This window comes from Bos mutus, unplaced genomic scaffold (genome assembly GCF_027580195.1).
Source record: "Bos mutus isolate GX-2022 unplaced genomic scaffold, NWIPB_WYAK_1.1 CTG250, whole genome shotgun sequence".
Classification (NCBI taxonomy): Eukaryota; Metazoa; Chordata; class Mammalia; order Artiodactyla; family Bovidae; genus Bos; species Bos mutus.
The window spans coordinates 31,253-52,708 of record NW_027219755.1 but is presented as its reverse complement, the minus strand read 5'-3'; the positions used below and the strand labels follow the sequence as shown (position 1 = coordinate 52,708).

Genomic DNA, 21,456 nt, shown 5'->3' with positions numbered 1-21,456 from the left:
TTGCCCTCAAACATTTTAGAATCTCAATAATCCTATGATTTCCAGGGTTTAAGAAAGAAGAATAAGAATCTCTTATGTCCCTAAGTTGTACTACAGAGTTTCTTATGTAAGTTAACAGAATTACATTTACAATGGAAAATCGGACAGACTCATTGCCTGAGAGTAAACAAACATCGCCCTCAGAGCTCTAAGGGACAAAATTGTATCAAAAGCTGTGGTGAATGTTTTCCTGATAAGGCAGTTCACCTTCTTCCTGACCTACAGTGGAATTGGAAATAATTAGGACCAGCTTTTGCCCTGTGACTGACTGAAGCTGCTCCCTGGGCAGCATTTGGGGATTAAGTTGAATATTTATTTTTTCATTTTCATGTTACAAAGCTACCATTCATTAAATTACAGCTCCATTCCACTAGATGGGTCTGGGGTGGTAAGAGTTTTAAAGAGCAGTTCTTTTGGTTATTTACAGAGTTGTCTTCTCTGTGTGTGTTGGTTCCTGGTTGCTCACACCTGTGTATTACTCACCCTCTCATCCAGCAATCACTCAGTACTCTCTCTGTGCTCTGAAGAATGCCACTTGCTAGGGAACATAGATGAAAATAAGATGCTTCCTGATTTTAAAAAGTTTCAAGGTACTGTGACATACAGACTCAAATTACAAAGCATGTCACAGGTGCTATCTTTTAATTTAATTATGATAAAATTCACATAACATAAGATTTAACTACTTAACCATTTTATTGGACAGTTTGGTTTTCAGTACATTCACATTATTGTGCAACCAAGCTCGAGAATTTATTTTTTTGCCTCATAAAACTGATATACTATACCCTTTAGACAAACAACTCCCCATCTCCCGTCCCACAGTCCCTGGAGACCACCATCCTACTTCCTGTCTTTTTGAATTTGACTGCTCTAGGAAACTCACATGAGTGGAATCAGAGTTTTCATTTCTTTTGTGTCTGGTTTATTTCATTTAGCAAGATGTCCTCAAGTTTTATCCATAGGCCAGAATTTTCTTCATTTTTAAGGCTGAATAATATTTCATTGTAAGGATTTAGTTCCTTCCAACTTTTGCCTGCTATGACCACAGGTGTACTGTAAATGCTATGTTAAAAGAAAATATAAGACACTGAGGAAGAATTGAGAGTCTCTAAGACGCATTAGAGATGCCTCAGAAAATGAGGCAGAGAAGGCAATGTCACCCCACTCCAGTACTCTTGCCTGGAAAATCCCATGGGCGGAGGAGCCTGGTAGGCTGCAGTCCATGGGGTCGCTAAGAGTCGGACACGACTGAGCGACTTCACTTTCACTTTTCACTTTCATGTGTTGGAGAAGGAAATGGCAACCCACTCCAGTGTTCTTTCCTGGAGAATCCCAGGGACGGGGGAGCCTGGTGAGATGCCATCTATGGGGTCGCACAGGGTTGGACACGACTGAAGCAACTTAGCAGCAGCAGAAAATGAGGAGACTTTCACCATCCAGATGATGGAGGGGACGGGTCTCTCAGGTTGAGGGACATAGTGTACACTGGAAGCTGGGAGGACATAGCTTTGGGAGAACCTACACACAACCCGAGTGCAGGGGTGTGTGTAAATCATGAGACATCCTGGCTGTAGAGGTAGATGGGGCAAGGGCTTCCTACCACCTTGTCTGTTCTGGTTTAGTCTCTTCTTCAAGAGTCTGCCCTGGCCCCAGGTGAGGTTCCCAATCTGAGCGTGAAAGGAACATCACCAGTGGACATGGACGCCGGCAGGTGCAGGTTACTAGCCTCTCTGCCATTTCCAATGTGAATCTTCCCTGCTCCCTTCAATTTGCTTTTGACTCTGAGCAAGTCTCTGGGCCCTATCTCCGTCTGGGGCTCTGGTGCCTCACCCGTGACTGAGTCATGATTCTGGCTTTTCTCTAGTGGCTACGAGCTCACCCCACAGCCTCTACTGGAATGGGCTTGGGGCTGTGCTGTGGTTCTACCAGCAGTTCACCCAGGCCAGCAAAAGTCAGATCTGTGCTTCAGAAAGAAGCAGTCTGCGGGGTGGGGCAGGGCAATGGCAGTTCAGTGTCGGTGAATGGAGGACAAGTCTACGGGAAGGGCTAATGGAGAGAGGAGGAGGCGGCCACCAGAGGGCACCATGGGAGCAGGAGGAGATATCAGAAATACAAAGAAGAAAAAACGGAAAGGAGGAAAGGCAGGGGATATTGGACAGTTAGTGGCAGGGAGCCACGGCTGACTTCCCAGACTTAGTATGAATAATCAGGTGTCCTGTAGAGTGTCCTGGGTCAGGTTAAGATTGAGCCCTGGAGCCAAGGACCCATCTACCACCATGAGGGGGCTCACTCCACAGGGAAAAAATCACTGGTATCCCAATTTCATAGTCAGTTTCCAAGAAAGATTCACCTATGATGTCACTGATCTAATCTGCATCCATTAGGAACAGAGTCCCCCTGACACACTGACAAGGAAGCCAAGAGCAGATGTGGTGCTAAATCTTTAGCTGGATTTTAAAAAGGCAAATGAGTCATCCCAGTGCACCAGCTCCAAGCTTCTCATGGTAGATGCATGTTGATGTATGGCAAAACCAATACAATATTGTAAAGTAAAAAAAAAAAAAAAAGATGTTCTAAATTAAAAAGTTCTGGAGATGGATAGTGGTGATGGTTGTAGAACAATGTGAATATACTTAATGCCACTGAAGTACATTTAAAAATAGTTAGAATGGTAAATTTTATGTATATTTTACCTCAATAAACAAGATAAAATGTTAACACTTAAAAAAATAAATAAAGAGGAAAATGGCTTAAACTAACCTTTTCTCTTGGGTCAATGAGTGTGTCCAGGTTCTTCAATACCAGAGGCCCATCCAGGCTGTACTTGAAATTAACATAAGTAATGTAAATCCTTCCTTCATGAGGCCAGGATGGTGGTGGACGATACTCAAGTTCCCAGGGTGCTTCTTTTTCAAGGTCTGTATATTCAATCCCCCTTTCTACTGAAATCATCTGAAATGCATATGACATCACACGAGTTAAGTGTCAGACAGTCTTGCTTATGAATTTTAGAAACTGCAAGTGAAACCTTCTACTTTTATATCTTCACATTTGCCTTTATATGGTATAGAATATCTCAGGTCTCAGCATCCACAAAGGACAGAAGTAGGAGTCTTATGGGGCCTTGGGTGATTTGCAAATTTATTCATCTTCAACCCTTTTACTTACAACTACTTCCTTCAACTTTATATTAAAGCTAAAAGAATTAGAGAAATGATTGTTTAAGATTTTATCACTCTACCTTTCACATCTGCTTAATGTTAAATAAAATATATACATCTTTTTCTCAGTTTTGTGTGCTCCATGTCAATAGGTTTGATAGTTTGTGACTATACATTTTTTTAAAAAATTTTAAAAAAGAGAATTTCTCAAAGAAAAGAACACTTATGGACACCAACTAGTAAACTGTGGTTACAGAAGGGCCATGTGTTACAGATGAGCAGGACTGGATGGTCATCAACCAACATTTTAATAATTAGTCAGGTTCTACTCTGTTAGAAGACCAAAATTAAAAGACTTCATTTTTATTGTTTTTCTCCCTTTAGGAGAAGGTGCAAATATTTAGAGAAAGTGTATAATTTACATATTGATTAAGGCCTCTTAAACAACTATAACTCCACACCTTGGAGAGCACATTTTGAGAAACAGCTTATCCTACCAGAAAGAAGGGCTTCCAGCAATTTTAGGTGCTCAACACATACAAGGATAAATGACAAAATGGGTTGGGGGAAAGGCAGAGGAAGCTATTAATTAAATAAACAAACCTCAGAGTGCTGAATACTTTTTTTTTTTAACTAAAAATGAGGAATTACCCCTTAAGAAACAAAGATAAACAAGCTGCTAAGAAATTAGCTCATATTCTCTGCAGGATTACCTGAACTCCCTCCTGCAGAGACATTTATTATACTTGAGGACAGTTTGTGACTATAAAACCTGTTGACATGAAGCACACAAAACTAAGAAAAAGATGTATATATTTTATGTAACATTAAGCAGATGGAGAAGAATAAAAAGAAATCCCTCTGTTAACAATGATGTAAAAAAAAATAGTTTTATTACTTTACATTAGAATTGCTTTTATTCCATTTAACAGCAAGGAGACTTGAAAAGACTAAGAATGGAAAGATAAACATCACCATATTCTCAACTTCAGTACTTTGCCTGATACACCACTGGAACATCCCCGTAAATGTGATGATTAGAGACAGGACCAGGCCAACCTCCCCAGGATTCAAAGCTAAATGAGGAAGAAGAGGAACAGTCAGTCTCCTTCTCCACCCCCTCACCTAGTTCTGTCACTTTATGAAGAAGACTCTTTTATTTTTATAATTTTTATTGGAGCATATTTGATTTACAAAGTTGTGTTAGTTTCAGGTGTACAGTAAAGTGAATTAGCCACACATATACATAAAATCTATTCATTCTAAAATTATTTTCCCGTATAGGCCATTACAGAGTATTGAGTAGAGTTCCCTGTGCTATATAGTAGGTCCTTAATAGTTATCTATTTTATATTAATATATAGTAGTGAGAAGACTTCTTTATGACATTTTAATCATTTGCATGTAATATTACTCATAATATTACTGTCTATTGATTGGGACCATAATACAGTGAAAAAAACACTATGGATTTAGAAAGAATTAGAAAGGTGATTTTATTAATCCCAACTGGTGATTTTATTAATCCTAATTGGATTGACATACAGTTGACAGTATTATATGGGTGAGGATCATGTCATTATTCAGACTTTCATCATTATGGCTTCAATTATCATTATGTAATCTCACTTTCTATGTCCACTGTAGCTGCAGTTGAAATCACAAAAACAAGGCAATTCTAGGAGCCAATGCTTTTAAATCTAAAGTATTACTCTCATGTTTCATTATTAAAGACTATGATTCAGAGTTACTACTATGAATAGTTAGGGATGGTGAGTTCATGCCACAGATACCCACACCTGCTCATCTTGTATGCATACAGCAGTGAGGATATTGATCTTTGCTACAGAGAATCCTTCTCACCCCAATGTACCATTACCTATAACTAAGAGATCCGAGTAGACCTAAAGCTAAAACCTAAACTCTTATTTGTGGAAAAAGTTTAATAGAAAACTTGATTCTCCCCTCCCAATTACAGGACACTACCTGGAATGTTCAGAATGTCATGCTGCTACAGCTGTGTAGACCTCAATCCCTTCAAAGAAAGATGAAAAGATAAAAGGTCTCAACAAGGACCTACAGCAAATAAATATACAAAGAAACTATCCAAAGCAATCTATAGATTCAATGTAATCCCTATCAAATAACCAATGACATTTTTTACAGAATAAGAACAAAAAATTTTACAATTTGTATGGCAACACGAAAGACGATGAATAGCCAAGGCAATCTTGAGAAAGGAAAACAAAGCTGAGGTAATCAGGCTCCCAGTCTTAAAACTATACTACAAAGCTTCAGTAATCAAAAGAGTATGCTACTGGCACAAGAAACAGAAATATAGATCAATGGAATAGGATTGAAAGTACAGAAATAAGCCCATGCTCCTATGTCACCTAATCTATGACAAAGGAGGCAAGAATATACAATGGAGAAAAGACAGTCTCTTCGATACGTGATGCTGGCAAAACTGGACAACTACTTGTAAAAGAGCAAAATTAAAACACTCCCTAACACCATACACAAAAATAAACTCAAAATGGATTACAGACATAAATGTAAGACTAGACACTATAAAATTCTCAGATGAAAATAGATAGAACACTCTGTGACATAAACTGAAGTCATAACTTTTTGATCCACCTCTGAAAGTAGTGAAAATAAAATAAAAAATTAACAAATATGACATAATTAAACTTAAATGCTTTTATACAGCAAAGGAAACCATAAATAAAATGAAAAGACAACCCATAATATGGAGGAAAATATTTGCAGATAAAATGACTAACTAGGAATTATTCTCCAATACATACACAGACCATGGTTCAATATCAAAACAAATAACCCAATCAAAAAATGGGCAGAAGATCAAAAATGACATTCTTCAAAGAAGACATAAAAAATGACCAAAAAAGCACATTAAAAGACACTCAACATCTCTAATTATTACAGAAATGCAAATCAAAACTACAATGAGGTATCACCTCACACCAGTCAAAATGACCATCATCAAAAAGCCTACAAACAATAAGTGTTGGAGAGGATGTGGAGAAAAGGGAAACCTCCTACATTGTTAGTGGGAATGTTAACTGGTATAGCCCATATTGAGAACAATACAGAGGTTCCTTTAAAAACTAAAATAGAACTACCATATGACCCAGCAATCTCACTTCTGGGTAAATATCCAGAGAAAACCATAATTCCCCCCAATGTTCATTGCAGCACTATTTACAATAGCCAGAACATAGAAGTTGGACATAAATGTCCACCAAGAGAGGAATGGATAAAGAAGAGATGGTATATATACACAATGGACTATTACTCAGACATAAAAAGAAAGAAATAATGCCGTCTGCAGCAACATGGATGAACCTAGAGACTGTCATAAGTCAGATTCAGAGAAAGACAAATAGCATATGATATTGCCTATATGTAGAATCCAACAAAAGGCTAGAAATGAACTAATCTACTTACAGATGCAGAAAATCCAAAGGGTAAGGGAAGGAAGGGATAATTTGGAAGACTGACACATACACACTACTATATATAAAAGAGATAACTAATAAAGACCTACTATAAAGTACAGCGAACTCTGTAATGACTTACAGGGAAAAGAATCTAAAAAACAGTAGGTATATGTAGAGCAGATTCACTTTGCTGTACACATGAAGTGCTGTACACTAAGATAACAGTAAAAATCAACTATACCCCTATAAAATATTTTAAAAATAAAAATAAAAGAATGGCTCAAGTGAGTCAAAGCAGGCACCCAAGGCACCACAGGTCAGCTGGAACAGGCAGGTTCATACCTGGTCTTTGTTCCTGAAGATTCCTAAAGCCAAAAAGAAAAGTTCTTTCCAATAGGGCAATTTATTTGAAGTATTCTTTAAAATGAAAATTACTAAAAATATGCATGCAGCCCAATGTTTATGAGGCAGAAAAAAAGAATCCAAAAAAGGGGGATATAAATATAACAGATTTGGGTTTCCATGTGGCTCAGTGGTAAAGAATCTGCCTGCTAATGCAGAAGACACAGGCTTGATCTCTGGGTCCGGAAGATCCCCTGAAGGAAATGGCAACCCACTCCAGCATTCTTGTCTAGAAAATCCCATGGACAGAGGAGCCTAGCAGGCTATGTCCATGGAGTTTCAAAGAGCTGATATGGCTTAGAGACTGAGCACACAGTAACAGATTCACTTGGCTGTACATTAGAAACTAATACAACATTGTAAAGCAAATAAACACCAATAAATCTCTTTTTTAAGGTCTCAACAAGGATCTACTGTAAATAAATAAATGGAAAAAAAGATAAAAGTTATCAAGATGTAAATAACTTCACATGGACCACAATGTGGAGTCACATGCTACAAACACTTTAATACAATTCATTAGAATCTGAAGCTATAAACTGTAAGCATTCCATAAATATTCAGATTTTTACTTACTTTCTGCCAGAATCAGGGCCGCAAAGGCAACAATAGTGACAAAGATGGCACAGATGACATCCAGATACACAGCGAGCTGTTGGGACATCGTCAAAAGCAGGAAACAAGCCTCTGGATTTGTGAACCATAATATAATGAATAAACATAAAAACCATGTTAGCTGCTCCTAATGAAGGAGAGCATTTTTCTTAGTTAAGCATTTACACAAGGTAGGACAGCAAAGTTACACATTCAAGGAAACTGAAGATTCCAGAAAGCTAGGTTCTGACAAAGACAACATATAGCACATATAGAATCAGTCCAGTGGCTTTGTGAAGTTGAAAACTTCAACTCACTGGTTATCAACAGAAGTACAATCACAAGGAAAAAGAGGGAAAAAAGTCTAATCTGCACATTTCCGGCAGTGCTGGACCTCAACATGAAGGTCATCCTCTCACATGTCAACTGTTCCCAGCTCTCTGATAGCAGACAGCACAGCTCACACTGTTTCCAGCACCTTCTGCACTCATTACATGACCCTACATGTGTCCACTTTTAGGAGCTAATATCTAAAGGACCATCAGCTAACAAGATCTGCATGTGGTTTTTAAAATGCAGTCATTACCTTCAAACAGAATAAAGATTTTAGAGATAGCTCAAAATTTTGCAGACTTAGTGGAAATTCTGAAATTTCTTCCTATAAAATAATTCATTGATACAAAGTATGATCAAGTGGGTGGCAAATCAGAAAATTATATTCCTCAGTCACATTTGCCACCCTGTATACTCTGAAAGGAGAGTCAATAAACTAAAGCCTGTGGGCCAAGAACAGCCACCACCTGGTTCTGTAAAGTTTTATTGGAACACAGCCCTAGCTGTTTGCTGACATATTATCTTTGTCTGTCTTTGTGCTACAACACCAAAGGTAAGTATCTGCAATAGAGACAGTATAGTACAAAAAGCCTACAATATATTCTATCTGGATGTTTATTAAAAAAAAGAAAAAGGTTTCTTAACTCCTGCCCTAAAGAGAGAGAAAACCACAGAGCACAGTGATGGAAGGACGAAGGACAACGCAAACAAGGCGGGGGAGAAAAGCAGGGGGTGATGGGGAAGAGGGGCACACAGAGGGATGCTGAGAGGAAGGGGTGGAGGAGGCAGGTGTGCAGAGGGGGATGAGGGGTGGCACAGAATAGCCAGGCCACCTGAGAAGAAGATCAGGCCTCAGAAGGCAGCAGACCTCATACTTTGAAATCATCTCCAGAAACTGACAGACCTGAGTGCGAATCCTGGTATGTGTCAAACAGTTTCTGAAACTTGTGTTCAGCTTTGTACGCCCGGATGGTCCCAAGTCCCCGGAGAGAAGATGCTAAGTGAGAAAACACTGGACTCTGTGCTGGGGAAGCAGAGACAGACACACGACAGAGAAAGTCAGGGAGGCTGGACATGAGGAAACCCACTGCCTCCCGGGCTCTGTGGTCACACGTCCCGACAAAGGGCACACCCAGGGCTTCCTGGAGGGCCGCCTGGGGAAGGAAGCTGCCCCTTTTGGAAAGGATCCTCCATGTGACCCTCAAACTCCTGTTCACGCCAACCTTCACTCTAACAACCTGGAAATTAAAGATTCTCTTTGAACTCACCTTTGACCAAATTCAAATTGAAGCTAGATTTAGGTAAAAGAACTCTTAACTCATCAAGGTCCTCTCAAACATGCCTCCCTCCAAATTCTTCTGGCATCTCTCCATGTGGAAATTGTTCACAATGTTTTTTAAAACATATTGAAGGACAGTTGATTTACAATAATATGTTAGTTTCAGGTATACAGTACAGTGAGTCACTTATTTTTTCTTATTATATTCCATTATAGGTTATTACAAGATACTGAATAAAATTCCTTGGGCTTTACAGCCAATCCTTGTTCCTTACCTATTTTTACATGGTACTGTTTATCTGTTAATCCCATATTCCTAATTTATTCCTCCCTTCCAGTCCCCTTTGGTAACCATAAGTTGTTTTCTGTATCTCTGAGTCTATTTCTGTTTTGTATATAGTCTTTTACTTTTTAGATTCCACGTATAAGTGATGACGTATCATATTTGTTTTTCTCTGAATTACTTTACTAAGAATAATATTCTTTGCATCCATGTTGCTGAAAATTGTAGTATTTCATCCTTTTTCATCACTGAGTAATTATTCACTAATTTATGAGTCAGTGGCATTCCAAAATTTAATTCATTAGAGTCCTCACCACACTGAATTTTGATGAGCTACCTGTGTGCCATCTCCACCTTAGATGAGTAGCCTAAAGGCTGGGATAGAGTCAGTACATCCCCCACCCTAGACCAGACCCAGACCCAGGACAGGGTGAGACGAGTAAGGAGAGTGGAGTCTGATGCCTCCCCTGACCTGAGCCTCTCCCTGCACCTGCTCCAGGAGCCTCTGTGCGGGTCATGGAGCACCCAGTGCTGCACCACCCTTGTGCCCACAGGACCCAGCAGATGAGGAGCCTTTGAATAGTATCGACTTCTGCTCTGGGAACCTGATGGATGTTTTTATAACTTCCCTGCTGGATACCTGTCCTGGTGTTTGGAGGTCACTGTGACATATGACATTCACATCACCTTTTTAGAATCTGACAGTGGCCTTAGTGTCCACTCTCTTTTGAGTGATTTCATGTGAGTTTTGGGTCTGGTGTCACATGACTGGTCATTGTTTCCTGCCATCTTCTCTAAGAGCACACTGACCACGAGCACCAGGGTCAGGCTCCTGCCCATTAGGGAACAGGTGAGCTGTAGGCTGCAGGGCAGGGAGGACCCCTTACGGTTCTCATTCTCTACCATGAAAAAGGCTGTAACTTGCTGTGTCAGTGGCAGACTGTGACACTGTGGCCTCTGTCCGGGACGAGTGATAACTTGTGTTGTATCAGCAGAAAATACCAACATCACCTTGTTACCTGTGCATCTCCTGAGAAGAGCTATTAGTAAAACTTGGGTGTTTAGAAGAAGTTAAGATCACTTATCTTGCAGGCAGCTATGGAGATTTTATAAAATGAAAGGGAAAAAAGTCAAGGGGGAGAACTCCAAATTATTTTCAGGGCCTGACTCCTTAGCCTACCATCCAAACATCTGTCTGGTGACAGTGTAATCAGTAGCAATGTGCACATGGGCGTTGTGGGGTGGGGGTGCGCTGGGATACAAGGGGGCAAAGACACAGAACCTCCTCTTATGCTTAGTGTCCTCCGTTCTACCAGCAAGGAAGGAGCAGCCTTCCTCCTGTGAGACACTGGAGCTCAGAGAGGGTAGGAACCCCTGGCTGGGGGTGGACAGCTTGGGCTGGGGGCCAGCTGACCATCCACTGGACCCTGGGGCTCTTTCCACCTGGGGGTGTCTGACCAGGAACCATAACTATTAGTGCCCCACCTGTGACACTGACTTAAAGGAAAAACCTTCTGTGAAACTGAACATGATCATACATTTCCCCTTTGTACGTTGTTCAGGCAAAGAGCTGAAAGTGATTCAATGGTGCTTTGCCTTTGGTCATCCAGTTGTGTGCCTGTGTTCTCATTTCAGCATCCACACGGCTCTCTGTCTTCACTAAGTTGAATAACATTTTATTTTAGCTTCCTATAACTTTGCCCTTTTAAGAGCAACACAAACACAGACCGAGCTCATGCTTCAAATAAGAGAATCTGGGAGCTCTGTTCAGTCCTTTTCTGCACCCCGGCAGGTGTCCCAATCCAACCCCAGAACTCAGTCTGGAACCAGGGTTTTCAGAGGGGTGATACAGGTGAATTCCGGGGCCATCACCCTGTCAGAAGGATGCCAAGGCTGCAGCTCCAGAGAGCACAGAAAACTCACAAGAACCAGGCTCCCATTTTCACAGCAAATGTGGTGATATCAACACTACTCATCACAGACAAGACTTCTGAGCAGGAAGCAGATGTGACTGTTCACCCAGGGAGAGTCCTGGAATGAACTCTTCAGTGTGGCCTCCCTCACCTGCTTCCCTGTTGGGAGATCAAAGCTGCAGCTGATTCTCTCCAGCAGGGATGGTGGCCAGGGTCGACTTTAGAAACCAGGTGTCATCTCAGCCTTGAACACCAGGGAACCAAACATCCCACCACCTACCTCACCTCATGCCCAAGAGTTTCAGCGGGCCAGAGGGAACGCACACCTGTGAAAAGCCATCCTGTTTCTTTCAAACCCCACTTAGGGCTGAGCAGGATGCCAGGATGAGTGTCTGCAAAGACAATTAATTTGTACAGGGGAAGAGGGGATGTCAAGGCTCTGGTATTATGTTGCCCAATGTAACATTCTTTTTCCCACAAACAATGAGTTCACTATCCTGAAGCAGATATGTAACAGACATGGAATCACTCAGCAGTCACAGACATGTGTAACTCTACATTTCATGTGACCGACAGCTACATTTTTCACAACCCTGAGGACACTTGGGAACAAACCCCACAAGGCCAGGACAACTTCCCTGGCAGGGGGAGGGAAGGAATTGCATGCAAGGACCCTGGGCTGACAGCCTTCCTGCAGGTTATCATTCATGCTCCGTGAGACCTGCTAGTCATTGTTGTTCAGTCCCTAAGTCGTGTCTGACTCTTTGCGACCAAATGAACTACAGCACGCCAGGCTTCCCTGTCCTGCACTATCTCCCAGAGTTTGCTCAAATTCATGTCCATTGAGTCAGTAATACTATCTAAATATTTTATCCTCTGTCGTTCCCTTCTCCTCCTGCCCTCAACCTTTCCCAGCATCAGGGTCTTATCCAATGAGTTGGCTTTTCAGATCAGGTAGCCAAAGTATTGGAATTTCAGTTTCAGCATCAGTCCTTCCAATGAATATTCAGGACTGATTTCCTTTACGATTGACTGGTTTGATCTCCTTGCTGTCCAAGGGACTCTCAAGAGTCTTCTCCAGCACCAAAGTTCAAAAGCATCAATTCTTTTGCGCTCAACCTTCTTTATGGTCCAACTTTTACATCCATACATGACTACTGGACAAACCATACCTTTGACTATACAGACCACTGTCAGCAAAGTGATATCTCTGCTTTGTAATATGCTGTCTAGGTTTTTCAGTTTTTCTCCCAAGGGCAAGTATCTTTTAATTTCATGACTGTGGTCAACATCCACAGTGATTTTAGAGCCCAAGAAAATAAAGTGTGTAACCGTTTCCGCTTTTCCCCCATATATTTGCCACCATGGGATGGGATTGGATGCCATGATCTAGTTTTTTGAATGCTGAACTTTAAAACCAGTTTTTTTCACCCTCCTCTTTCACCTTCATCAAGAGATTCTTTAGTTCTTTGCTTTGTGCCATTCAAGTGGTATCACCTGTATATCTGAGGTTGTTGATATTTCTCCCAGCAATTTTGATTCCAGCTTGTGATTCATCCAGCCTGGCATTTCACATTATGTACTCTGCATATAAGTTAAATAAGCAGGGTGACAATGTACAGACTTGAAGTACTCTTTTTCCTTTTTGGAACCAGTCTGTTGTTCCATGTCCAGTTCTTACTGTTGTTTCTTGTCTTGCATGCTGGTTTCTCAGGAGGTAGGTATGGTGGTCTGGTGTTCCCATCTCTTCAAGAATTTTCCAGTTGTGATACACATAGCCAAAGTCTTCCATGTAGTCAATGAAGCAGAAATAGATTCTTTTCTGGAATTCCTTTGCTTATCTATGATCCAACGGATGTTGGCAATTTGAGCTCTGGCTCCTCTGCCTTTTCTAAATCGAGCTTGCACATCTGGGTAGTTCTTGGTTCATGTTCTGTTGAAGCCTACCTTAAGGGTTTTGAACATTACCTTACTAGCATAGAAATGAGTGCAATTGTGCAGTAGTTTGAACATTCTCTGGTATTGCCTTTCTTTGAGATTGGAATGAAAACTGACTTTTCCAGTCCCTTGGCAACTGCTGAGTTTTCCAAATTTGCTGGCATATTGAGTTTGCAGCAAACTAACAGCATCTTTTAGGATTTGAAATAGCTCAGCTGGAATTTGATCACCTGTACTAGCTTTGTTTGTAGTGATGTTTCCTAAGATCCATTTGACTTCACACTCCAGGATGTCTGGTTCTAGGTGAGTGATCACATCACTGTTAATATTTTCTTATTTCTTCTTGTTCAAGGTCTGGTGTCTTTGGCAGTGGCCTGCAAGTACTTTATAAGTGTCAAACTCAAGAAATTCTCAATAGGAACCCCAGAAACTGAGGGGTTAAGAACACTCACTTAAGTAAGATTAAGTAAATTAACCTACCTAAGTGGTAGAGCAGATGTCAGACCCAACTCTGTTTTATTCCCAAGTCTGTACCTGTGTATTAAGTCATTATAGTCATGTCTGACTCTTTGCAACCCTATGGACTGCTGCCCACAAGTCTCCTCTATCCATGGGATTCTCCAGGCAAGAATACTGGAGTGGGTTGCCATTTCCTTCTCCAGGGGATCCTCCCACCCGAGGGATTGAACCTGTATCTCTTATGTCTCCTGCACTGGAAGGCAGGTGCATAACCACCAGCACCACCTAGTTCAGTTCAGTTCAGTCTCTCAGCCATGTCCGACTCTTTGGAAGCCCCTTATTCCCAAGGCTGGGCTTTTATTCACAGCTGCAGTGTCTCTTTTAGCGCAGGCGGCTGTGACCAGCGCACTTAGCACAGCTGAGAGGAGCTACCCCACGTCCGAGGTCAGGGGCAGAATCTGGGAGGACCCCACGCCCGAGGGGAGGTGGCCAAGAGGAGTTACCCCACATCCAACGTCAGGGGCGGCAGCCAAGAGTGCCAGGCTGAGACGGCACAGGAATGACCGAGAGGAGCTATCCTACGTCCGAGGTCAGGGGCAGCGGCCGAGAGGAGCTACCCAGTGTCCGAGGTTAGGGCGGTGGCTGGGAGGACCTACCCCACGTCCGAGGCCAGCGGTGGCAGCCGGGAGGACCTACCCCATGCTGAGGCCAGGGGCTGCGGCCAGGAGGAGCAATCCCACCTCCAAGGAGTGGTGGCTGCACAGGGTGCAGGAGGTCCTAGAGGAGCTAGTCCATGTTCAAGGTCAGAAGGGGCAGTGGTGAGGAGATACCCCTTGTTCAAGGTAAGCAGCAGTGGCTGCGCTTTGCTGGAGCAGCCGTGAAGAGATACCCCACGTCCAAGGTAAGAGAAACCCAAGTAAGATGGTAGGTGTTGCTACAGGGCATCAGAGGGCAGACACACTGAAACCATAATCACAGAATACTAGTCAATCTAATCACACTAGGACCACAGCCTTGTCTAACTCAATGAAACTAAGCCAAGCCTGTTGGGCCACCCAAGATGGGCAGGTCATGGTGGAGACATGAATGTGGTCTGACAGAATGTGGTCCACTGGAGAAGGGAATGGCAAACCACTTCAGTATTCTTACCTTGAGAACCCCATGAACAGTATAAAAAAGCAAAGTGATAGGATACTGAAAGAGGAACTTCCCAGGTCAGTAGGTGCCCAATATGCTACTGGAGATCAGTGGAGAAATAACTCCAGAAAGAATGAAGGGATAGAGCCAAAGCAAAAAAAAATACCCAGTTGTAGATGTGACTGGTGATCGAAGCAAGGTCTGATGCTGTAAGAGCAATACTGCATAGGAACCTGGAATGTCAGGTCCATGAATCAAGGCAAATTAGAAGTGGTCAAACAAGAGATGGCAAGAGTGAACATCGACATTCTAGGAATCAGAGAACTAAAATAGACTGGAATGGGTGAATTTAACTCAGATGACCATTATATCTACTACTGAGGGCAGGAATCCCTCAGAAGAAATAGAGTAACCATCATGGTCAACAAAAAGGTTCGAAATGCAGTACTTGGATGCAATCTCAAAAACGACAGAATGATCTCTGTTTGTTTCCAAGGCAAACCATTCAATATCACAGTAATCCAAGTCTATGCCCCAACCAGTAACGCTGAAGAAGCTGAAGTTGAACGGTTCTATGAAGACCTACAAGTCCTTTTAGAACGAACACCCCAAAAAGATGTCCTTTTCATTATAGGGGACTGGAATGCAAAAGTAGGAAGTTAAGAAACACCTGGAGTAACAGGCAAATATGGCCTTGGAATACAGAATGAAGCAGGGCAAAGACTAATAGAGTTTTGCCAAGAAAATGCACTGGTCATAGCAAAACCCTCTTCCAACAACACAAGAGAAGACTCTACATATGGATATCAATAGATGGTCAACACCAAAATCAGACTGATTATATTCTTTGCAGCCAAAGATGGAGAAGCTCTACACAGTCAGCAAAAACAAGACCAGGAGCTGACTGTGGCTCAGATCATGAACTCCTTATTGCCAAATTCAGACTGAAATTGAAGAAAGTAGGGAAAACCACTAGACCATTCAGGTATGACCTAAATCAAATCCCTTATGATTATACAGTGGAAGTAAGAAACAGATTTAAGGGACTAGATCTGATAGATAGAGTACCTGATGAACTATGGACTGAGGTTTGTGAAATTGTACAGGAGACAGGGATCAAGACCATCCCCATGGAAAATAAATACAAAAAAGCAAAATGGCTGTATGGGGAGGTCTTACATATAGCTGTGAAAAGAAGAGAAGTGAAAAGCAAAGAAGAAAAGGAAAGATATAAGCATCTGAATTTGGAGTTCCAAAGAATAGCAAGAAGAGATAAGAAAGCCTTCCTCAGCAATCAATGCAAAGAAATAGAGGAAAACAACAGAATGGGAAAGACTAGAGATCTCTTCAAGAAAATCAGAGATACCAAGGGAACATTTCATTGAAAGATGGGCTCAATAAAGGACAGAAATGGTATGGACTTAACAGAAGCAGAAGATATTAAGAACAGGTGGCAAGAATACACAGAAGAACTATACAAAAATCTTCATGACCCAGATAATCACAATGGTGTGATCACTGACCTAGAGCCAGACATCCTGGAATGGGAAGTCAAGTGGGCCTTAGAAAGCATCACTACGAACAAAGCTAGTGGAGGTGATGGAATTCCAGTTGAGCTATTTCAAATTCTAAAAGATGATGCTGTAAATGTGCTGCATTCAATATGCCAGCAAATTTGGAAAACTCAGCAGTGACCACAGGCCTGGAAAAGGTCAGTTTTCATTCCAATCCCAAAGAAAGGCAATGCCAAAGAATGCTCAAACTACTGCACAATTGCACTAATCTCACACACTAGTAAAGTAATGCTCAAAATTCTCCAAGCCAGGCTTCAGCAATACGTGAACCATGAACTTCCGGATGTTCAAACTGGTTTTAGAAAAGGCAGAGGAACCAGAAATCAAATTGCCAACATCCGCTGGATCATGGAAAAAGCAAGAGAGTTCCAGAAAAACATCTATTTCTGCTTTATTGAGTATGCCAAAGGCTTTGACTGTGTGGATCACAATAAACTGTGGAAAATTCTGAAAGAGATGGGAATACCAGACCACCTGACCTGCCTCTTGAGAAATCTGTATGCAGGTCAGGAAGCAACAGTTAGAACTGGACATGGAACAACAGACTGGTTTCAAATAGGAAAAGGAGTACGTCAAGGCTGTATATTGTCACCCTGCTTATTTAACTTATATGCAGAGTACATCATGAGAAACGCTGGGCTGGAAGAAGCACAAGCTGGAATCAAGATTGCCAGGAGAAATATCAATAGCCTCAGATATGCAGATGACACCGCCCTTATGGCAGAAAGGGAAGAGGAACTAAAAAGCCTCTTGATGAAGTGAAAGAGGAGAGTGAAAAAGTTGGCTTAAAGCTCAGCATTCAGAAAACGAAGATCATGGCATCCAGTCCCATCACTTCATGGGAAATAGATGGGGAAACAGTGGAAACAGTGTCAGACTTTATTTTTTGGGGCTCCAAAATCACTTTAGATGGTGACTGCAGCCATGAAATTAAAAGACACTTACTACTTGGAAGAAAAGTTATGACCAACCTAGATAGCATATTGAAAAGCAGTGACATTACTTTGCCAACAGAGGTCCGTCTGGTCAAGGCTATGGTTTTTCCAGTGGTCATGTATGGATATGAGAGTTGGACTGTGAAGAAAGCTGAGTGCTGAAGAATTGATGCTTTTGAACTGTGGTGTTGGAGAAGACTCTTGAGAGTCCCTTGGACTGTAAGGAGATCCAACCAGTCCATTCTGAAGGAGATCAGCCCTGGGATTTCTTTGGAAGGAATGATGCTAGAGCTGAAACTCTAGTACTTTGGCCACCTCATTCGAAGAATTGACTCATTGGAAAAGACTCTGATGCTGGGAGGGATTGGGGGCAGAAGGAGAAGGGGACGACAGAGAATAAGATGGATGGATGGCATCACTGACTTGATGGACGTGAGTCTGAGTGAACTCTGGGAGTTGGTGAGGGACAGGGAGGCCTGGCGTGCTGCCATTCATGGGGTCACAAAGAGTCGGACAAGACTGAACTGAACTGAACTGAACTGCAGTGTCTCTGAGGGAGAATAATCAGGGTTAAGGATGCCCATGTGTGAATACATGCATTTTTCCTCCAGACTTCGTTATTTATATTCAGAATACTCCCAGATCTAACTCAGCTAGTAACTAACAGCTTTTGCCATTACCATACATCTTATTAAGCACCAGAGGTTGAACAAAGTTCCTGGGAATCTTGTATGAAAACACCTTAAAACAGCAGATTTAAGGGATGGTCTGAATACACCTGAACAACTTGCTAACCCACTGCTACCAAAGCCTGTGGCAGATATTGCTAGTTGATCACAGCAGCCTTTCAAATAGAATTTGCATGTGACTTCATCATTCAGGCACTGCTAAATTCAGAGTGGACCAGAACATTAAAAAGAATGAACTAATGCCATTTGCAGCAACATGGATGGACCTAGAGAGTGTCACATGAATTAAATCAAACAAAAAGGGAGAAATATCGTACGAAATCCTTTATATGTGGAATCTAATAGGAAATTATACAAGTGAACTTACAAAACAGAAACAGACTCGCGTACTTAGAGAACAAACTTATGGTTGCCGGGGGAAGAATGAGAAAAGATAGGGAGCTTTGGATGGACGTCTACACAGTGCTGTATTTAAAATGGATAACCAACAAATATCTACTGAGTAGCACATGGAATGTTAAGTGCAGCCTGGTTGGGAGAGGGTTTTGGAGTAGAATGGATACATGTATATGTATTACTGAGTTCCTTCATTGTTCACCTGAAGCCATCACAATGTTGTTTGTTAATTGGCTATACCCCAATATAAAATAAAAAGTTTAAAAACAAACAATAAAGAATTGGTGAGAGAAAGGCATGGAAAAGGCAATGGCAACCCACTCCAGTACTCTTGCCTGGAAAATCCCATGGACAGAGGAGCCTGGTAGGCTGCAGTCCATGGGGTCGCTAAGAGTCGGACATGACTGAGCAACTTCACTTTCACTTTTCACTTTCATGCATTGGAGAAGGAAATGGCAACCCGCTCCAGTATTCTTGCCTGGAGAATCCCAGGGACAGAGGACCCTGGCGGCCTGCTGTCTATGGGGTCACATAGGGTCGGACATGACTAAAGCGACTTAGCAGCAGCAGCAGCAGAGAAAGGCAATCAAATGCCATCCAGGTTTTATGTACTGCTCTGTGACTATTGCTATGCTCAGTTTTGCAAAAATGTGCTCAATAAACCCATTATAATCAGCTGCATATTCATCATTAAGATGAAAGTGTCAGCCTAAGCTTCTAGAGGCAACTAGGCAGCAGGATCTGAAACAAAACCTCAGGACTTCAGTAGTTCTTCAGAGCACAAAGAAGAAGCAGGTTTATGCCTTCTGGCCATAGCTGTCAGACAAGTGAACTTACAGAACAGATGTCCTTACAAAATAGATGTCAGGTGTCCTTCTTGCTGGTGGTTCCAGCAGTGACCTTAAGATATACTATAAGTTACTATTTAGAGAAAACAGAAGTGTTATTATTTATGGCACAGACCCACCACCTAGACAGAGAACATAGACAATTCTAATCAACTAGCTACCACATGTGGTTATCTGGGGTGTGTAGGAGGGGGTATCTGGATTGAATTTACAGTCTAACATTCCTGCAGCCTACTAGAGTACCAAAAATTCCAATATTCCACAGAGATGGGGCCAAAGTTTTCAGACTCTTCAGATGAAACATTGAGAAAATCCTGTACTGCTTCTTCATTAAAAAAGCCTCAGGAGGTGCCCTTCTCTCCACTTCTGTGTGGATGGGAAGTAGCCCTTCCCTAGGTATAAATCTTTTTTTTTTTAATTTTACTTTATTTTTATTTTTTATTTTTTAAATTTTACTTTATTTTTAAATTTTACATAATTGTATTAGTTTTGCCAAATATCAAAATGAATCCGCCACAGGTATACATGTGTTCCCCATCCTGAACCCTCCTCCCTCCTCCCTCCCCATACCATCCCTCTGGGTTGTCCCAGTGCACTAGCCCCAAGTATCCAGTATCGTGCATCGAACCTGGACTGGCAACTCGTTTCTTACATGATATTTTACATGTTTCAATGTCCTTCTCCCAAATCTTCCCACCCTCTCCCTCTCCCACAGAGTCCTTAAGACTGTTCTATACATCAGTGTCTCTTTTGCTGTCTCGTACACCAGGTTATTGTTACCATCTTTCTAAATTCCATATATATGCATTAGTATACTGTATTGGTGTTTTTCCTTCTGGCTTACTTCACTCTGTATAATAAGCTCCAGTTTCATCCACCTCATTAGAACTGATTCAAATGAATTCTTTTTAATGGCTGAGTAATACTCCATTGTGTATATGTACCACAGCTTGCTTATCCATTCATCTGCTGATGGACATCTAGGTTGCTTCCATGTCCTGGCTATTATAAACAGTGCTGCGATGAACATTGGGGTACACGTGTCTCTTCTCTTCTGGTTTCCTCAGTGTGTATAAATCTTAATCACTTGTTCCTTCTGGAACAACACCTCTTTGAATGTACCAGAGACCTGCTTTTTCCAACAAAACTACTGAATGACTCCAGCTCATGTGCACCCTCAAATCATAAAACGTCTGAAGCCTTGTCTACACAGAAGACTGGATGGAGCTCATCACTTCCTTTTCTGCCTCCCCAGGTCCTACTGTGCTACCAAGTCACATCAGCAGAACGCCACACACCTGGACTCTACTGCTCCCCATCCATCCAAACACCTCACAAGACCACACCTCACAGGAGTTCAGCTAGTTCTCTTGATGAGTGAAAACTTCTAAAGCTTTTATAAAACAGATGATCACTATCCTTTTTGCAAATAATTAGAATAAGTATCTCTTAAGCATTTTTATTATTAAAAACAAAGCACACAAATGCCACAATAAAGGGGAAAAACTCCTTTGAATGAACTTAGATTTTTTTTCCACTTGGTAGATACAAAGAATCATAGGACTCAATATGCTTCTCTTCTTGGCTTGGTTTCTAGAAGGTTAAGTTGGTATTAATTTGTTATAATTATTCATGATTCGGGTCTCTGATATAAATATTTTCCTTCCTTATTTTTTGGCTATAGTTCTTACAACTTTTTAAAAAACATATAACAATTCTGCTTTATTTTTTTGTTTTAATATTGATGAAATATGTACATTAATAATCAGATAAATTCAATTATTTCATCATCTGTGATTACCCATAGTATAGAAGGATTCATCATAAAATGCGTTCTCCATTATTATTATTATTTTTTTTTTTGGCTGTGCTGTGTGGGATCTTAGTTCCCCAACCAGGGATTGAAGTTGTGCCCCCTGCAGTGGAAGCACAGAATCTTATCCACAGGACCACCAGAGAAGTCCCTGTTCCTCATTATTCTACAAGTAGGAAACTGATTGGGGTAATAG

General features: G+C 41.4%; 1 protein-coding gene across 1 annotated transcript in view; it reads right to left on the bottom strand.

The window, feature by feature from the left end:
- The window catches only part of LOC102286098 (ATP-binding cassette sub-family C member 4), a gene marked incomplete at its 5' end in the record, with an annotated part of 98,122 nt that overhangs the window by 46,651 nt on the left and 30,015 nt on the right, over positions 1 to 21,456 (bottom strand). Inside the window, 4 exons of the mRNA XM_070366901.1 lie at positions 2,803 to 2,994; positions 4,179 to 4,279; positions 7,646 to 7,756; positions 8,901 to 9,020. Coding sequence (XP_070223002.1) covers positions 2,803 to 2,994; positions 4,179 to 4,279; positions 7,646 to 7,756; positions 8,901 to 9,020 — 524 coding nt within the window. The remainder of the gene's footprint in view (positions 1 to 2,802; positions 2,995 to 4,178; positions 4,280 to 7,645; positions 7,757 to 8,900; positions 9,021 to 21,456) is intronic.